Raw genomic sequence first — 17,761 nt, 5'->3', positions numbered from 1 at the left:
GGTGGGTGGGAAACGTAAAGGGCTGTGGAAGAAAGAATGTGATGGGGGGGAAGAGTTGACCATAGGAGAAAAAGGAGGAGGGGACCCAGGGGGATGTAATAGGCAGATGAGAAGTAGTAGAAGGTTGGGGGGGGGTGGGGTGGAATTTTGTTCACCAGAAGGAGAAATCAATATTCATGCTATCAGGTTGGAGGGATATAAGGTGTTGCTCCTCCATTCTGAGGGTGGATTAACATGTTGGAATAGGAGTGTTTTATGTGGCACCTCGTCAAATGCTTCTGGAAATTCAAATGCATCACATCAACAGATACAACTCTTTATCTCCTCTGCTTGTTACACCCACAGAGAATTACAGCAAATTTGTCAGACGTGATTTGTCTTTCGTAAAGCATGTTGACTTGGTTTGATTACATTAAGCTTCTCTAAATGACTAGCAATTTCTTCCTTAATTATAGACCTCGGTATCCTACTAACAACAGATGTGAACCCAGCATGCCTATTGTTACCTGCTTTTGACATCCTTCTTGAACAAAACAATCACGCTTGTGTTTATTCAGTCTGCTGGTACTCTTCTCGAAGAAAGAATTATGATAAAAACTTCAATGTCTCCATTATTTCTGCAACCTCTCTTTAAAACAGTCATGTGTTTCTTGGCTGCTTTTACTCCCATTAGTTTTTCCAGTATTTTGTCCCTCATGATGGGAGTTGTTACAAGTTTTTCTATGGTGTTAGAAACTAGATCATATCTGATGTCTTTGGGATAATTACAGTATCATTCACTGTGAAGACTAATGAAAAGTGTTGTTGTAACTTATCTGCAATAGCCTTGCTTATGTTATTAATTCCCCACTGTCATTCCCTCGGTATTCCACTCTCATCTTTGCTACTCTGAAACTTTCTATATAGAAGCTTTTTCTGTCTGTTTTATTATTATTATTATTCTTCTTCATTTGGAGGCTAGAGTCTTCGAGAATGTACTCAAGTCTCTTTGGAAGAATATAACACCCTTATTGGCTCACATGAATGCCTGGCTTGTGACTAAACATAATTCTGCATGGCACTGAGAGCCTCAGAGCTATGCAGAAGCCTGGTGTGAATATTGGAAGTAGTGACCACCTCCCACATTATGGATGTTCAGAAACGTTTGGGCAGGTGTGGATAGAGGTGTTGGACTTCAGAGCTGGTATTGTGCATTTCTGTACATATTTCACAGAGGATCTGAATCTTCCTCACACATAAAATCTCACAGATGCGGATTGAAAACAGTTTGCAGTTTAATTGGAAGAGATATATAATCTGGCTCATTCAACAGGCAGCATACAGAGGCCACAGGTCACAGTCACAAACAGGTGAGACATTAGAGAGGAATTATCGGTTTTGTGTGGTTGTCAGGAACACCTTTCACCCAATTCTGCTCCCGATCGATCTGCTGATGCAAACTACCAATGAACGGCTGAGCCTCACGTCACTGTCCTGGTTTCCTGGAGGTGAAATCAACGACGGTGGGTTCTCCTGGCTCCAAGTGGCTCATCCTTTGACAGCGATCTGGAGTTTCAGGCAGCACCTTGGTCACTTCTGGGAGAGGTTGCTTTTCCCAGTCACCCTGAGGTTAGAAGATGTTTCGGTGAAACACACGCAAAATGCTGGAGGAACTCAGCAGGCCAGGTAATGCTTCAGTGAAGAGGTTTCACTCAAAATGCCCCAACCCCCATGTGCTGGTTCATATCCCTGCTACAGATCATCTTAGATTGTAACTATAGTTGCTTGTCCATGGTCTCAGGGTTAAGCTATCCACCTGCATTGTGGAAATAACTGCCAGAAAGACTGCCGTGTTCAGGTTGGTGACTCACCTCTACTTTCTCAAAGACTGACACCAATAGGCAACTTTAACATTGTCAGCAACATGCATTAATGAGTACAACCAGTTTAAAAGTCTGCAGAGTTTACCAGTACCCGGGGATTGTAGCACAACACTGTTACTGGAAGCAAGGTCTTGCATTCACTTGGAGCGTACTCTGTCAATTAGAACACAGACTCTGTACTCACCGGGAAACGCACAGCAGAAGACTTGTTGCAATGCATAGAGATGGGAGCAGAATCATACAAGGCCCTCAGTACTTGGCGACTGAAAGGGCTCCAGGTCACGGCATTGAACTGCTGTTTTACAGGTACTTGAGGGCAGGTACAGATCCCGTCATCTTCTATCCTGTAATGACAGCAAGGTATTATAAATTACTGCATACCTTTCTCATCCTTTTCCCCCCAGAGCATTTTGCACCCTTCCCTAATACCAGAACTGCTGGGAGTGCTTGGGGGTTGGCTTCCACCAAGCTGGTGGTGTTGCAGTTAGTGAATCACTTTACAGCATCAGCCCGCGATCAATGATTGGGTTCAGTTCCCGCTGCTGTCTGTAAGGAGTTTGTATGTTCTCCCCGTGACTGTGTGGGCTTCTTCTGGGTGTACCAATTTCCTCCCACGTTCTAAAGGTATATGGCTAGGGGTCAGAGTTAGCAAGTTGGTGCTGGAAGTGTGGTGACATTTGAGGTCTTCCTGACGTAATCCTCGCTGATTTGATTTCAGGCAAAAGACGCATTTCACTGTATGGATGTACGTGTGACAATTAAAGATTACGTGCCTTTATGAGAGAAATTGGAAGTTGGAGTGAGGCAAGTCGTGGGGAATCAATGATTGTAGCACACCAGTGCCTGTTTGTGACAGTGTCCAACAAGAGAGAATCTGACCAGCATCCAACATTTAGTGCATCGCCATCACTCAGTTTCCAGTCAGCGATGCTAGAGGTCAGACCAGAAATGGATCAGAACCAGCCACATAAATACTCTGCTTACAAGAACAGGTTCCTTAAGGTTGTTATGTCCGGGGGTGGTAATGGGGATTAGCTCCTGCTACCTATTAAATACTCCCAATGGCACGTGTCTCAAATAACCTCTGACAAACAAGTCCAGCTCCTGGCCTTCACATGTGACCATTTCTACTGACAGGAGAAGGGGCAAAGGGGGGGTTACTGGCGCCTTAAAACCAGTCGCTTTGGGCAGGTGGGGCTCGCCAGCCATGGTTGGCAACTCATCTAGGAGAAGGAGATCTCTGATCTCAAATCTCCACTGCCTTGTGGCTATACCCACTTGTGGGGAAGGTTTGGGAATAAACCCAAAGGAAAAATCTGGGGCTGGAGTCCCTAAGGCAGTCCTACATTGAATTCAACCCTGAATGCAAACTCCTGTGACATTGCTGGCACCAAAATGTATTAGTCTCTGCCATTCCTTTGGATTCATCCACTGTGTGGACAGGGGAGCCTGCTGCATGGGCCTGTTCTCCATATCACACTGCCCTAGCTTGCTAACTGGCTTGTGTATTAACTTAGACAGCTAGGACACAATATCCATGGTCAATCCCAACCAACAGAGGGTTTCAGAAGAACCGGCAATTTGCAATATGTTGAGTGTCTCACTTCCTAAATCGTCAGGCATCCATGCCTGGACAGTTAGCGTCTGATTCCCCTTCCTTAACTTCTGAGTCATACAGTAAAGAAACGAGCTCTACAGGCTACCATGTTTATGCTGACCATCAAATACTTGCGTATACTAGAGCAGCACACTCAAAGTGCCAGTAGAACTCACCAAGTCAGGCAGCATCTGTGGGGGAGAATAAGCGGTCGACATTTTGGGTCAAGATCCTTCATCAAGACTGGAAAGGAAGGGGGCAGAAGCCACAAAAAAAAAAAACGGAGGAGGAGAGGTAGGAGTACAAGCTGGCAGTTGATAGGCAAGACCAGGTCAGGAGGAAGGTGGGAGTGTGGGGGGAGGTGGGATGAAGTACGAAGGTGGGAAGGAATTGAAGTAGTAAAGGAATGGAGATGAAGGAATCTAATAGGAGAGGACAGTGGACCATGGAGGAGTGGAAAGAAGGAGAACAGAGAGAGGTAATGGGCAGGTGAAAAGGGGTGAAAGGTGGGGAACGGAAAAAGAAGGAGGAAGGGAGGAGAAATTATGAGAGTTTGGGGAAAACAATGTTCATGCCACCAGGTTGGATGCTACCTGGATGGAATATGAAACGTTGCTCCTCCAACCTGAGTGTAACCTCATTGTAGTAGCGGGGGGGGGGGGGGGGTCATGGACAGATGTGTCAAAATAGGAATGGGAAGTTGAATTGAATTGGGTGGCCACCAGCAGATCCTGCCTTTTGAGGAGGTCAGAGCAAATATGCTCAGAGTGGTCTCTCAATCTGTTTTGGGTCTCACCAATGGAGAGGAGGGAACAGCAGATGCAGAACACGGCCCCAACAGACTGGCAACTGAAGTGTCACCTCACCGGGAATGGTTGTTTGGGCCCCTGAATTGTGCTGAGGGAAAGTGCATAGGGGCTACTGCAGTACTTGTCCTACTTGTAGGGATAAATGCCAGGAGGGAGTTCAGTGGGGAGGGACGAGGGAATCATGTGGAGACCAGTCACCATGGAAAGCAGGGGGTTGGGGGGAGTGCGGGTGTGTGATGGAGGGAAAGCTGTGATTAGTGGCAGCATCCTGTTGGAGATGGTGGAACTTTGGAGAATGATGTCCTGGATACCCTTGTGGGGTGGTAGATAAGGACAAGGGTAACCATATCCCTGTTAAGACAGTAGAAGGATGGGAAGACGGTAGATATGTAGGAAATGGAGGAGATGCTCTGGTAACGCAAGTGTTTGTCCAGATGCTTCCAAAATGTGGGAGTCTCCGTCTCTACCACTCATCACTGCTGGGTGGAAAAATTCTTCCTCAGATTTATTTTGAAATCTTTCTCTTCACCTTCCGACTATGGCCTCTTTTGGTAGACAGCCATGAGGTAAAGTTTCTTACGACCTACTTTATAATTCTGTACAATTCTATTAGGTTGTCCCTGCTGCTCCATGGAGTACAAACCCAGCTACTCCTGTCTCCATACAACCGAAATCTTCCAATCCAGGCAATAGCTGCTGAATCCTTTCTGTCCCCTCTCCACTGCAGATAATGCCACGTCCAGAACTGTGCACAATATTCTAACTATCTCCTAACCTATGCTTTTTAAAAGTTGTACCATTATTTCAATCTCTTTCACATTCAACAAAGTACTTAAAACCCAGCCTTCTGATCAAGTATAGATGACCTTTTGTAGCATTTTCTTCTTGGCTGGGTGTCACTTCTGGTCTGGTCCTGATCCTGGATAATGTGTCTTGAAGATTTGCTTAAATAACTGTGGATTATCATTACCTGTTGATGAAGGTGAAATATTTCTGCAGGTGACTCAGATCCACAGCACTCTTACACAGCTCCAGTTCAGTCTGGGGGTAATAGTGCACGTAGTTCACACACATTTCTTCGTTGATTCCAAATCCTCCCTGTACACACATAATCCGATAACAATCACGTTGGAGAAGGTCAGAATTTCAATTCACTGCACGATCAATTCTCCATTCTTTGGCCTCTCCACCTGTTTCCCCTCTAACAGGATCCAGCATGCCGCCTTATTGTCCCGTGCATGCTACACAGACCTGAAAATCTTGGGATCCTCATGAACTCTGACTTCCTATCATACATCGAAATTCTGGATCAGGGTTTACTCAGAAGTGAAGGATATTCTATCCAAGAGATTATTACCCCACCTCACTCTTCAGGGGGTGTATGGGGTGTCTAGGGAGGGGTAGCACCTCTGATGGGGGGGCCTGCCATGCCTTTTTTCAGGGCAGCTTGTCCACCTTTGGTCCCCACCTGGCGCTCAGCTCTCACCTGTGGCTCCAAGTAGCTGTAACACGCGCAGTGGCCACACCCTGGTAAACCATCTCGGCAGACGGGCCAAACCAGGTGAGGGTAGCCGACGGGTCTTCGACCCTCGGTGAGGTAAGGGATTTGCCTATCCCAGGGTGTGAAGTCTGGCCCTGGCAGATGGAGCGGAGGAGACCGATCAATGGTCCAACGGTCAAGAAGGCAGGCCAGCAGGTATTTGTGGAGCACTAAGAGCACGACAAGACACTTAGACGTCCTGGTCATCCACTGCAAGAGGTGATGAACTCTTTGAACTCACCTGGCAGAAGACAAAGGCAAACCACTGCTGTAACTTGCCGAGTATATGATTTCCCAATATGTCAGAGTGGCATGGAGGGAAATCGTCTGCCAACTGGAAATTACAGATGCGACCAAATGATGATAACACTCTTCAGAGCAACCAAGATGACTGACAGGTCCAGAGGCAGAGATCCCTCTCCTAATCTGTAACTCAGTCACTTTTGGATGGGTGGGGTGGATTGTCGGTATTCTTGGGTTTATTCTGCTCTCTTGACACCCACAACATCAGCCTCTTGGCCTATAGAAAATATGCAGAAAAAGTGGGAGTCGGTGCCTAGCTGGGGCATGCTATGAAGAAGAGTTGCTACGGGGAGAGAGTCAGAGGACTGATGGTACCCAAACATATATCGTTTGGTAAAACTGAGTGTGGGGAGGAGATTGCTGGCAACATGGACCAAATAGATGTCCATGGCTGAGGAGTGGGATTGATCTGTGCCAGATATTTATTATGGAGTGAGAAAGGGAAATCAGATGGAGGAATTCTACTGTCCATGACAGATCAGAAAAAGAACCCGGATCCAGAGGTAATAATGATGTACAAATGTAATTTCCAAAGTGACCTTCAACATTGGTGAGTGAATGGATTGTTCTTGGAATTCGTACATAGCCTGGCTTCATGGAATGGGGCACAGAAGGAGGTTATTTAACCTTTTGTGGCCACATGGTTTTTCTTAAAGCATTTTCTTTCTTCAGGTCCATATTTAGTTTCTCTTTATTTACACGATCAAAACCTCTGACATTTCAAACAAATTAAATCTCCAACATTCCCTGCCGTTCTTACATAACGGCACTCCCTTGTTTGAGTTAGTAATTTCTGTGCTGTTTTTTTTACTGCACTGAGAGAAGGGGCAATTTAGTAAAAGCAACCAGCTCATGTTGTGGGATTCAAATACCTACCACGGTCACATGATTCCGGTCCTCTGTATTGTACGTGCAGGAAGTGATCAGAACATCCCCCTATTCAGAAAATCATATCAATGAGCCCATCTTGTAAACAAATGACAAAGTCAAAATAATTCTTCAAAGCATTAGATTATTGTTTGTTAAAAGTACCAAGAACGACTGGTGTTTGTGCAATCACTATGTTACTGTGTAGAGTACATGTTTGGAATTTGGTAAGCTGGTTTGTAAACCCAAGCTGGTGATTGTGTACAGCACCAGGTTAGCAGTTGGATAAAGCAAAGATCAGGCTTGTATTTTTGGAAAACATTAGTTGCTGCAGTGTAATTAATCCACATGATGAATGGGATACTTACGGGTAACACTGTGACCTCTTTCTGCAACATACGAATTTCCTATAAAAGCCAAAAAAAAGCCACCTCAGTATTAATTCTTTTCTATGAGAAATATTGCATTAAAATCACAAAAATGAATGTTAAGAGGGGTGACTCACTCTACCTACCATTTGTTGCTGCGATTTACAGTGCCTGTCAAAATGGGTCTGGGTTTATTTAATTGTTTCATTTATACTGTAGTAAACTGAGTCTTTCTCCAATTTCCATTGATGTAGATTTGTTTAAGCAAAGGCAGTGAAAAACTGTGGGATAACCTTTCCTCAACATTGACCAGCTTGCAGGACATATTCAGGATGGTCCTGTACAAGAGATTATTGGCAAAAAAAAAGTGCATATAATGTGAGGTAACCATTGGATGCAGGCTGGGAGGTAGAAGATGGAGATTTGGGATACAGGGAATATTCTTTGGTAGAAGTTAACATTTGGCACTTTTTGTGGATCTGTAAGGCAGCTATTCCCTACCTAGACAAAGGAATTAGTTGCTGTATATCCAACAATCCAGTGAATATTCAGATTGGAGGCACAGTAAGCGGGCATTGTGGAATCAGCATGTTGCAGAGGAACACTAATTTAGATCTGTCTCAGTTAACCTGTTAAAGTGGGGAACATCATCCACTTTGTACCCAAGAAGGATGGATCAAGATTAATGATAGAGTATGACAAGGTGTTCTTAAAGAAGGGCATGAATTGGTTAAATGAGTTGATGGGGAGAAGGGGAAAACTTAGTTCAAGTGGAGTGCAAGAGCAGAATAATTGGACATAACCTTAAAATTCAGAGGTAGAAGCGAGAGTGCTATCGGGAAACACTTCTTCACATGAGTGTTAGAGAATATCGGGGAGTGCCTTTCCTAGTGATCGAATGGTGGGTTAATTGAAGCTTTCAAGACAGAGGCTGATATATTTTTTCTTAGATAAGGCAGATAAAGGTTATGGCACCAAGAAGTAAACTGAAATCAGAAACTGTTCATTTAAAGAGCATAATAGATTCAATGGGATGAATGGCCTCTGACTGGTTTTGTGTGTAGTCAGTAAATATATGAGGAGTGATTGATAAGTTCATGGCCTAAGGTAGATGGAGTCAATTTTAGAAAACCTAGCACATTTATTTTTCAACATAGTCCCCTCCTACATTTACACACTTAGTCCAACGGTCATGGAGCATGTGGATCTTGGACCTCCAGAAAGTATCCACAGATGGGTGTTTGATAAGTTCGTGGCCTAAGGTAGAAGGAGATGAGTTATACAGCTCTCGTTACATGCACATGCATTTCAACTCTTTGAGTGATTATGTAGAAAGTTTGAAGTTAATATCTCCTTCTACCTTAGGCCACAAACTTATCAATCACCCCGATGAGTCATTAACTTCAAACTTTCTGCATAATCACTCAAAGAGTTGAACTGCTTGTGCATGTAAGAGAGCTGTATAACTCACCTCCTTCTACTTTAGGCCACAAACTTAACAATCACCCATGCTGTGGATGCTTTCTGGAGGTCCAAGATCCATGTGCTCCACAACCGCTGGACTAAGTGTGTAAATGTAGGAGGGGACTATGTTGAAAAATAAATGTGCTAGGCTTTCTAAAATTCACTCCTAACTTAGGCCATGAACTTATCAATCACCCCTCGTATAAAGCGCTTATGTGAGGTTATTAGTGAGAGTGTGCTTGAGCTTCACAAGGAGCCATACCTGAAAGTGAGTGCTGTAATGTCCATCAGCATTCACAATGTCCACCTCAACCCCATCCTGGACAAGGACAGTTTTCACCTTTGTGCCAGTAAGGTGAGTGTGGAGTTGTGAAGCAAAGATCCGGATGCCAGACTTGGGCAGCGTCTAGAATCAGAAAAGCATTGAAATCAGTATTAATTTCTGACCTTTATACAATATTCCAACACCTACCAACCTTTGACCCCAATACCATGGTTCCAGACCATACCAAACCTGACATATCATGCAATAGCGACATCATGCTGACCTACAATAGGCTGACATCAGTGACCTACCTCTGAGCTGCAAGAGAGTGCCCTGTATTGACTTAAGATGGTGACACCACACTGATTCCTGACTGACACTTCAACAATGGAAACTGCTCACTGATAAAGCAAGGGGAGGATGGATGTATCTTTGTTCCTAACTTCTTGCTCCACTGATCTTCACATCCATTTCTAGTCCCAGTCCTCAGGCTTAACGCTCCCACCAGTCCTGACTCTGCCTCAGCCTAAACTCATCTCTGTCTTGTATTGAGCCAATTTCAGCAGGCCCCCCCCCCAACCCCATTGCCCTCACTGCACTTCCAGCCCTGCTTCCCTGTCCTCATCTCTGGTCATTCCAAGGCCTTGTTGCTGTTTGACTGGCCCATTTAGCAATGAAGTTGCTCACGTGTTCAGTGCACTTTGCCGTACAATATCCACTGAGCACAAAGCTCGTCTCGCCTGGAGGGATTGCCATGATGGGTGTGTACACCAGACCCAGTTCCATGATTCCTGCGTTGAACTTCCTTAAGGTGGGTGTATAGAACAGACGAATCCCAGACTGGTCCAATCGCCCTTTAGATGGGAAAGGTTTAGGTTAACAATGCTTTTACAAATGGAAGATATCAGTTACATATTTTTGCTAACTAGACTATACAAGGTAAATTTGGGCTTAAACCATAAAAGATTATGATTACCTTTATTTTTCACACGTACATTGAAACGTACAGTGAAATGCATTGTATGCATCAAATAAAATTAGTGAGGAGTGTGTAGGACAGTTCACAAGTGTCGCCACACTTCTGGCACCATCATAGCATACTTACAACTCACCCGCAGGTCTTTGGAATGTGGCAGGAAACCCATGTGGTCACTGGGAGAACATACAAACTCCTTACAGAGAGTGGTAGGGATTCCAGATCGGTGATAGCTAGGTGTGTTAAACGATTGTGCTAACCGCTATGCTACCGTGTGGCCCATGCAAACCAGACCAAACTTCGTATATTCTAACTCCCCAATGAATCATTAGTTCACAATTATCTCCATTAATATGGTGAAGCCACTCAACTTTCAGAGGTTCTTAGAATATTATGACTTAAGTTAACGTTAATCAGTTTACCCTGCCATATCCCTGAAGTGCAGATTCACAATTACACACAGCACATATGCATATTATGTGAGAATTAGACATACACAATTACACACTCATTTGCACACTCGTATATCTATAATAACATTCATGCTCAGGTTCACTAGTGTGAATTGTGAGGTAGAGAATAGTGAGTTAATTCCAAACGCACCAGAGAGTTTCAGAGGATTATGGTAATGCACTTCCAGTCGCAAATACTTTGAGGAGTTTTCTCCGCCAATGAGAAGTCCAGCATCTTTTGGGTAATAGAATGCCTGTAATGACACAGAGACCTGGATTTCACAGCTTGGAGGAGGATCTCTCGTCTAAAACTACAAAAAGGATATTTAACAAATAGCTATTGTGCTGAGACCCTGAGCAACACATCTTAACACTAAAAAGAATTCTGCAAAGGAGATTCATAGACGTACAGTAGACATTCTTGGGGGAATCCAGGCATTCAAGATTTGAGAGGTGGTTTCCTTTAGAATGTGGTTTAGACTAGGGGCATATTCTCTGAATAAAGAGTTATGAGAAGATAGAAGGTAGAGCAGGTAATTCAGTCCTTTGTCCTAGCTCCAGCATTCTATCTCAACACTATTTTCCTGCTCCTTGATCACCTTTCTAGATTTCTCCAATAAACAGAAAGCAAAGGGTCTCTGTTTTAAATGCAATCAATGGCCGGGCTTCCACAACCTTCTAATGATTCACAACCCACAGAATAAAGAGAAATGTCCTCATCTGAAGTATAAATGGCCTATCTGTTACTATGTCACTGTGACTTCTACTTCTAATCTCCTCAGCCACAGAAAACCTGTTCCCCAATTCTGCCCTGGTGAGCTGCCTAAGAATTGTTGGATGGGCATTTGGAGTTATAACAAGGGGAAATTTCTTTACCCACAGTTTGTTAATCTTATACATGTATCTGAGGCTGTCACAACAATTTTTGAACATTAAGACAATCGGGGTATGGGAAATGGGTAGGAATGTGGATGAGATACAGAAAATCATGGCTGTATTGAACGTTGGCTCAAAGTCAAGGAGCCACCTTACTTCTATATTTGTTCTGTTCTTATGTCCTCACAGTAATAGATGCTTTAAATGGTGTGGGTATAGAAGGCTGAAACGCTCCTGGACAGGACATCCACGCTTGGCGAGGACAGCTGATTCAAACATGCTGTGCAACAGGTATGAGCAGTAAGTGTCAGTCATGTCAGCAGTGAGCTCCTCTGCGAATGAGTTTAAACAGGCAAAAGCCAATTGCTGAAGATTTGCTTTCAAGTAAAATGGATGAAGAATCGATTACTTTCGAGCTGGAGTAGCTCAGTGTTAGGTATTAAAGCTTCAAGGGGCTCACACTCATCTCCCACCCGAGGAGATCTGACAGCATCTCTCATGCTCCTCTGCTTGCGTTTTGGGAGTAGTAATGAGGCTAGGACATACACCATGAATGGTGAGGTCCTAAGGATCATTGTGGAACTGAAGGACCTTGGAGTGAAGTCCAGGGATATTTGAAGATGAAAGTACACATAGATATTGTGATTAGAAGGGATTTGGGATAAGGGTTTTTACTATTAGTGACAATGAGTACAAGAGCAGTGAGGTTATTCTCCAACTTAAGAAAACATTGGTCAGGCCTCAGCTGGAACATTGCATGCGTCTTTGGTTAAAGCAGGGCGTTCCACCCGGGGTCCACAGACCCCTTGCTTAATGGTATTGGTACATGGCATAAAAGGGTTGGGAACCCCTACGCTAAAGGAAAGATGTGATAGAGTTTAAGAGGACGCAGAGGAGATTAATAGACATTGTCTGGGATGGAGCCTTTCAGTTCTGAGAAGGGACTGGAGAGATTCAGTCAGTAGGTGAGGAGGTTAAGAGAGGACACGACTGAGGTATATAGAACTATGGTATTGATAGTGTAGACTGCAGCTAAGTTTTTGCCTTATAAGAGGTGACTAAAACTAGCAGACATAGACTTAGGGTATGGGGTAGGAAATTTAAAGGGGGTCTAAGGGGGTTCTTTTTCACCCAGAGAGTGGGGTGTAGCTGGACTGTTCTGCCTGAGAGGGGAGTATAAGCAGTGTCACGGACAGCATCTAGGAGATGGCTAGTCAAGCATTTGGATTGCCCAGGCATAGAGGTGATGGGCCAAGTACTGGGATTAATTTGCCGGATTCATACTGGTTGTCAAGGACGTGGTTCCATGTTCTATGATTCTATAATTTCATCCTCCACACTGTGCAAGACCCTCACTCCCTCCTCAATCCACCCCACAGCATTCTATACCCTCTTTTGTGCCCTCATCACCTAAACTGTGCAGGTTCTCTTGCTTAGTGCTCTCCGGGATTTTAACTCATCACTTCACGAGGTCTTCATTTCATGCACTCCCCAAACTACAACACGCTGACTCACGTGAACAGCTTTCACCTACTTCCTATCCCCCACACGTTGAACATAGAATAGTACAGCACAGTACAGGCCCTTCGGCCCACAATGTTGTGCCAACCCTTAAACCCTGCCTCACATATAACCCTCCACCCTAAATTCCTCCATATACCTGTCTAGTTGTCTCTTAAATTTCACTAGTGTATCTGCCTCCACCACAGACTCAGACAGTACATTCCACGCACCAACCACTCTCTGAGTAAAAAACCTTCCTCTAATATCCCCCCTTGAACTTCCCATTCTTTACCTTAAAGCCATGTCCTCTTGTATTAAGCAATGGTGCCCTGGGGAAGAGGCGCTGGCTGTCCACTCTATCTATTCCTCTTAATATCTTCACAGGAGCTTCACTCACTCACCTGAGCGCCCATTGCCCATGCTGCCAGCACGTGCCTGCAATAATTCAGCTTTGCAGGCTTCATCTTGGAGTCACACGGCCCATTATACGCAGGCATCTGGTCAAACTGCGGTGCACACTGGAACACCTCCATATGATGTATAATTGCTTCATTTCCTTTTGAAATCACTGGCTCGTACTCATCAGGAAAGGAGATAAAAATTTGCGGTCAGATTGGAAATGTTTCCGAAGTTACTTACACTGCAGAGAGATATAAGCCACCCTGTGGATGGGTTGGAGCTGGGAGAATGGATTCACAACGCATTGGGTTTTGAGATCCTCATTAAGGTCCAAACTCTCCTCAACCATTTGAAAATCTTCAGAAACTGTGCTGCCCTGGTGGGATCTGATATCAATACATATTGCAGTTATATAAAACTTTGCTTCATTTGCATTTGGAATATTGTGTTCAATTCTGGTCACCAGAAGTTTTGGAGATAGTTCAGAAGAGATTTACCAGAATACTGTCTAGATTAGAGGATATTAGCTACAAGGAGGGGTTGGACAGACCTGGTTGGAGAATTTCCACATCCAATTTGTAATGTTGGTGGCTGAGGGAAGACCTGAAGGAAATTCATGAAATTATGAGGGGTTATCGATAGGCCAGACAATCAAAATCTTTCTCCCAGAGAAGAAATCTTGAACTTGAGAGGGAATAGCTTCAAAGTAAATGGGAAGTTTAAAAAGGATATGCAGGGAAACTTTTTATTTTTAAAACACCACTGCCTGGAATACCTTGCCAGAGGTGGCAGGAAAGGCAGATATGATAGTGGCACTGAAGAAGCTTTGAGATAGGAATGCGAGTATGCAGGGAATGGAGATACTTGGCATCATACTTGGCACAGACGTTGTGGACACAAGGGCCTATTCCTGTGCTGTACTGTTCTATGTTCTGTGACCATACCACTGCCATGTTTAGGAATGTAATAGAAGCTCAGCACATTCCTGGGACCAGATAGAAAATAGCTTGAAAAAGATGCAAAGGTACTTGAAAGGAGGGAGAGAAAAAGAAACTTTTGGCCAGTTTGCCTCACATCTGTCATTGGGAAGGTGCTAAAATCCATTATTCAGGATATAACAGTGGAACATTTAGAAAAATCATTAAGATGATCAATCTGGCTTAATGAGAGGGAGGATTTGTTACAGTCCTTTGAAGTTGCAACAAACAGGATGGATTAAAAAGAACAAGAAGATGTACTTGGATTTCTGGAAAGTGATAGGTTTCTGAATAAAAGATTACTGCAGAAGAGTGCATAGGCACAGGGAAAATATATAGACATAGGTAGGGGAATGGCCAACTAATAGAAAACAGTCAGGACAATTAGTTTTGGATTGGCAATCAGTAATCGTGGGGGGTCATTGCTGGAGCCAGATATATGCATTTTTGATCTATATTAATGACTTGGATGAAGGGATTGAGTGTACTGATGTTACAAAGTGAGTTAGCCAGTTATAAGGAGGGCACAACCAATTTATATCTCCATGGAAATGCATATTTTAATTTATCTTCTTGTTCTCCCAAATTATTCATTAATCACTGAGTAAGTTTAGCAACTCTCCACCACTAATCCTAACCATCTTCACCAGCCTACAGGTCAATAATCAATTCCATACTCCATGTACCAACCTCGTGGTCCTCTTGTCTTTCGTATAATACCTACCATGACAATGTGATGTTCAGGAAAGTTGCTGGGCAGATGACTGATGTGGCACCAGTAGGTTGTTTCCTGGTCAGGAATTGTTACGTTAGGGGCGAGCACTTCCAACACCTTAACATCTGAGGGCAGTGCGGGCGTATGGATGTCGGGTTTCAGGAGCTGCACCCTCTGTATGCCCCTGGCCACTGACCTCAGGTTGATGGTTTCCACCGATGCAACTGGCCGCTCAAGGAATCCGTACAGGAGATGGACCGTGCCGCCCTTGGAGGAAGATAGTTCATAGGGCACAGTGACACACACATTTAGAGTTAATCATTGCTCAAAGAAAAATAATCTTCCTGTATGAAATCAACCTGTTACCGAATAGGACCATAACACACCAGTCCTCCAGGTTCAGAAGGTCAGCTCAGGTCTAATAACTCTAAATGGTCAAAAAAAAAATTGTTACGAAAACAGCAATGAAGATGGAGGACCTTCATTTCTGCCCTAAGCACCAGTGGCATAACGGGCAGTAGGTAAGAGTATGACATAAAATGGACTGGAAATAGACCGGGCTACTTTTGAGGAGACTTTGACTTCAAAGGAGATCCTCCACAATATGCTCCATCCAAGTTCAAGTTTATCGCTTAGCACTGAAAGGGATTCACTTCTCCACATATCTGCTTAAAACAAAAGTCACTTTCTCATTCAAAGCATCATCCAGTGCTCAGCACTTTGACCCCACTGACCTCAATGACGTAGTCCCTTTTGTCGCAGGTGTTGAAGTGTCTCTTGAAGGTGAGGTAAAATCCTTGGTTTGACTGGTGAGCATCAATCAGCTGGTAATCCTGCTGTGTGTCCAAGTGAATCTGTGCCTGCTCATCAGTCCAGGCATCCTAATGGCACAGGAATACAATTGAGATCAAATTGGGACACTGCCACATTTCCTCACAGAAGGGGAGATCCCTGATTTTAATATGCTCTAGTTGTGATGAAATGTAGACCAATCTTTCTTTCTCTGAAGGGGGACTGCACACAGTTTATGCTGATACTGCCGTGGCATTAAGTGGCACATTATTAGAATTAGAATTAATCCAAGCTGTTGTTCATGTGTGTTTATGAATGTGTGTAAATATGTTTAAAATCTCAGAATCAGAGTTAAGTTTATTATCACTGACATATGTCGTGACATTTGTTTTTTTGTGGCAGCAGTACAGAGCAATCCATGAACTATACAATGGATTCCAAGAAGAAATGTATTGTTCCTGGGATCATTGTCCTTTCATAAACCTGATGGCGGAGGGAAAATGTTTACCTCAAATATTTTCTGGCTATTGTACGTCCTCTGTGATGGAGGTAATGAGAAAAGGGCAGTGGGGGTCCTTAATGATCGATACCACCTTGTTCAAACATTGTCTTTTGAAGAACTCCTTGATAAAGGTGGCATCCATCATTAAGGACCCCCACCAGCCAGGACATGCCCTCTTCTCATTGCTACCATCAGAGAGGAGGTACAGGTGCCTGAAGGCACACACTCAACATTTGCAAACTGCTTGTGTCAATGGTATGTGAGGACAATGGTTGTATTCACATGACACATCTGCATGCAATGCCTGCATTTTCAGGATGCATACGTGTGCATGTATTGTATGAGCCAAGTAGCATTATTGGTTTATTTTGTGTACTTTATGAGTATAAGCATCTGTAATCAGATGCATTAATCAGATGCATAAACTATTAAATCACTGACTGCTGGTGTGAGCACAGAAATCAGCAGCTCTCCTGAACTTCACTGTCTTGCTTTAGAGCGCACTGGCTGCAAGTCAGTTTACCCCCGACTTACCCCGAAATAGGAGCTGCGGCCATCACTCCACAGGATGGCCAGGTCTGCGTTCTCTATGCCTCCTCGGTCCGACATCCCAAACAGCATCCCAAACTTCAGCTCCCTGATCATGAGGCAGAAGTACACCGCTTCCTGGGAATAGCTGACGTTCCAGGCCAGCTTCGCCAGTCCCTGAGGATCCAAGGGCACTCGATAGGGGAAGGGACTCCGCCTGGGCGCGATGGGGTTGAAAGACAGCACCAGTATTATCACGATGATCAGCAGTGTGGTCATGTAGATGGAGATGGTCTCCCGTAGTCTCATGCTCCGCCAGCACTGACTGTCCCTCATGGCTGGGCACCTCGAATGAAGCAGGAATCAGGGCAGCAGCCTGCTTTAAGAAGAATGGTCAGTGGATCAGGGTTCTAATGAAATTATAGCACAGCCTCCGGGCAAACACATTTCAGCCTCACTTAATCCCATTATACAAGATCATCATCAGTAAAGTGAAGGAGACGAGCTGCCCTTTATTTATTTTAACATTTAATTTATTGGGTTATGAAGAACAAATGTCCATTCAATGCCCCACCTGTCATTTCCACATTAATTTAAGTGAAATTAGTCGATGACGTAATTCTCTTCTCCCTCTGCATTCTTCCCTACCCAACCTGTTTTGTTCTCTGCTTCCCTTATACTCCCTTCCACTCGTGATCTCACTGTATGATTATGTGACTCAACCCATTGTCAGACACTGAGACTTGCTTTATTAGTTGAGCAGCACAGCTCTCCCATGGTCAAATCGTGTAACTTAACTCACTGGCAATTACACTGGTTCTACTGCGAGATAGGGGTTTTTGGTTAACATAAGGAATAGGAGCAGGAGTCGGCCATCTGGCCCGTCGAGCCTGCTCCGCCATTCAATAAGATCATGGCTGATTTGACCATGGAATCATCTCCACCTACCTGTCCTTTCCCCATAAC

General features: G+C 44.1%; 1 protein-coding gene across 1 annotated transcript; it reads right to left on the bottom strand.

Annotated features, from left to right (window-relative positions):
* Positions 1 to 1,278: 1,278 nt before the first annotated feature.
* Positions 1,279 to 17,265, bottom strand: dbh (dopamine beta-hydroxylase (dopamine beta-monooxygenase)). The gene is made up of 12 exons (XM_073050226.1): positions 16,802 to 17,265; positions 15,708 to 15,854; positions 14,983 to 15,240; positions 13,284 to 13,460; positions 10,655 to 10,757; positions 9,763 to 9,929; positions 9,073 to 9,216; positions 7,347 to 7,385; positions 6,988 to 7,047; positions 5,239 to 5,366; positions 2,047 to 2,206; positions 1,279 to 1,603 (listed from the first exon to the last, which is right to left on the bottom strand). Exons 1-12 carry the CDS (start codon positions 17,129 to 17,131, stop codon positions 1,466 to 1,468), a joined length of 1,851 nt encoding a protein of 616 aa, XP_072906327.1. The 5' UTR covers positions 17,132 to 17,265; the 3' UTR covers positions 1,279 to 1,465.
* Between the last annotated feature and the right edge of the window lie 496 nt (positions 17,266 to 17,761).

This window comes from Hemitrygon akajei, chromosome 7 (assembly GCF_048418815.1).
Source record: "Hemitrygon akajei chromosome 7, sHemAka1.3, whole genome shotgun sequence".
Classification (NCBI taxonomy): domain Eukaryota; kingdom Metazoa; phylum Chordata; class Chondrichthyes; order Myliobatiformes; family Dasyatidae; genus Hemitrygon; species Hemitrygon akajei.
The sequence above is the reverse complement of the archived record's forward strand: the minus strand, read 5'-3'. Positions and strand labels throughout refer to the sequence as shown.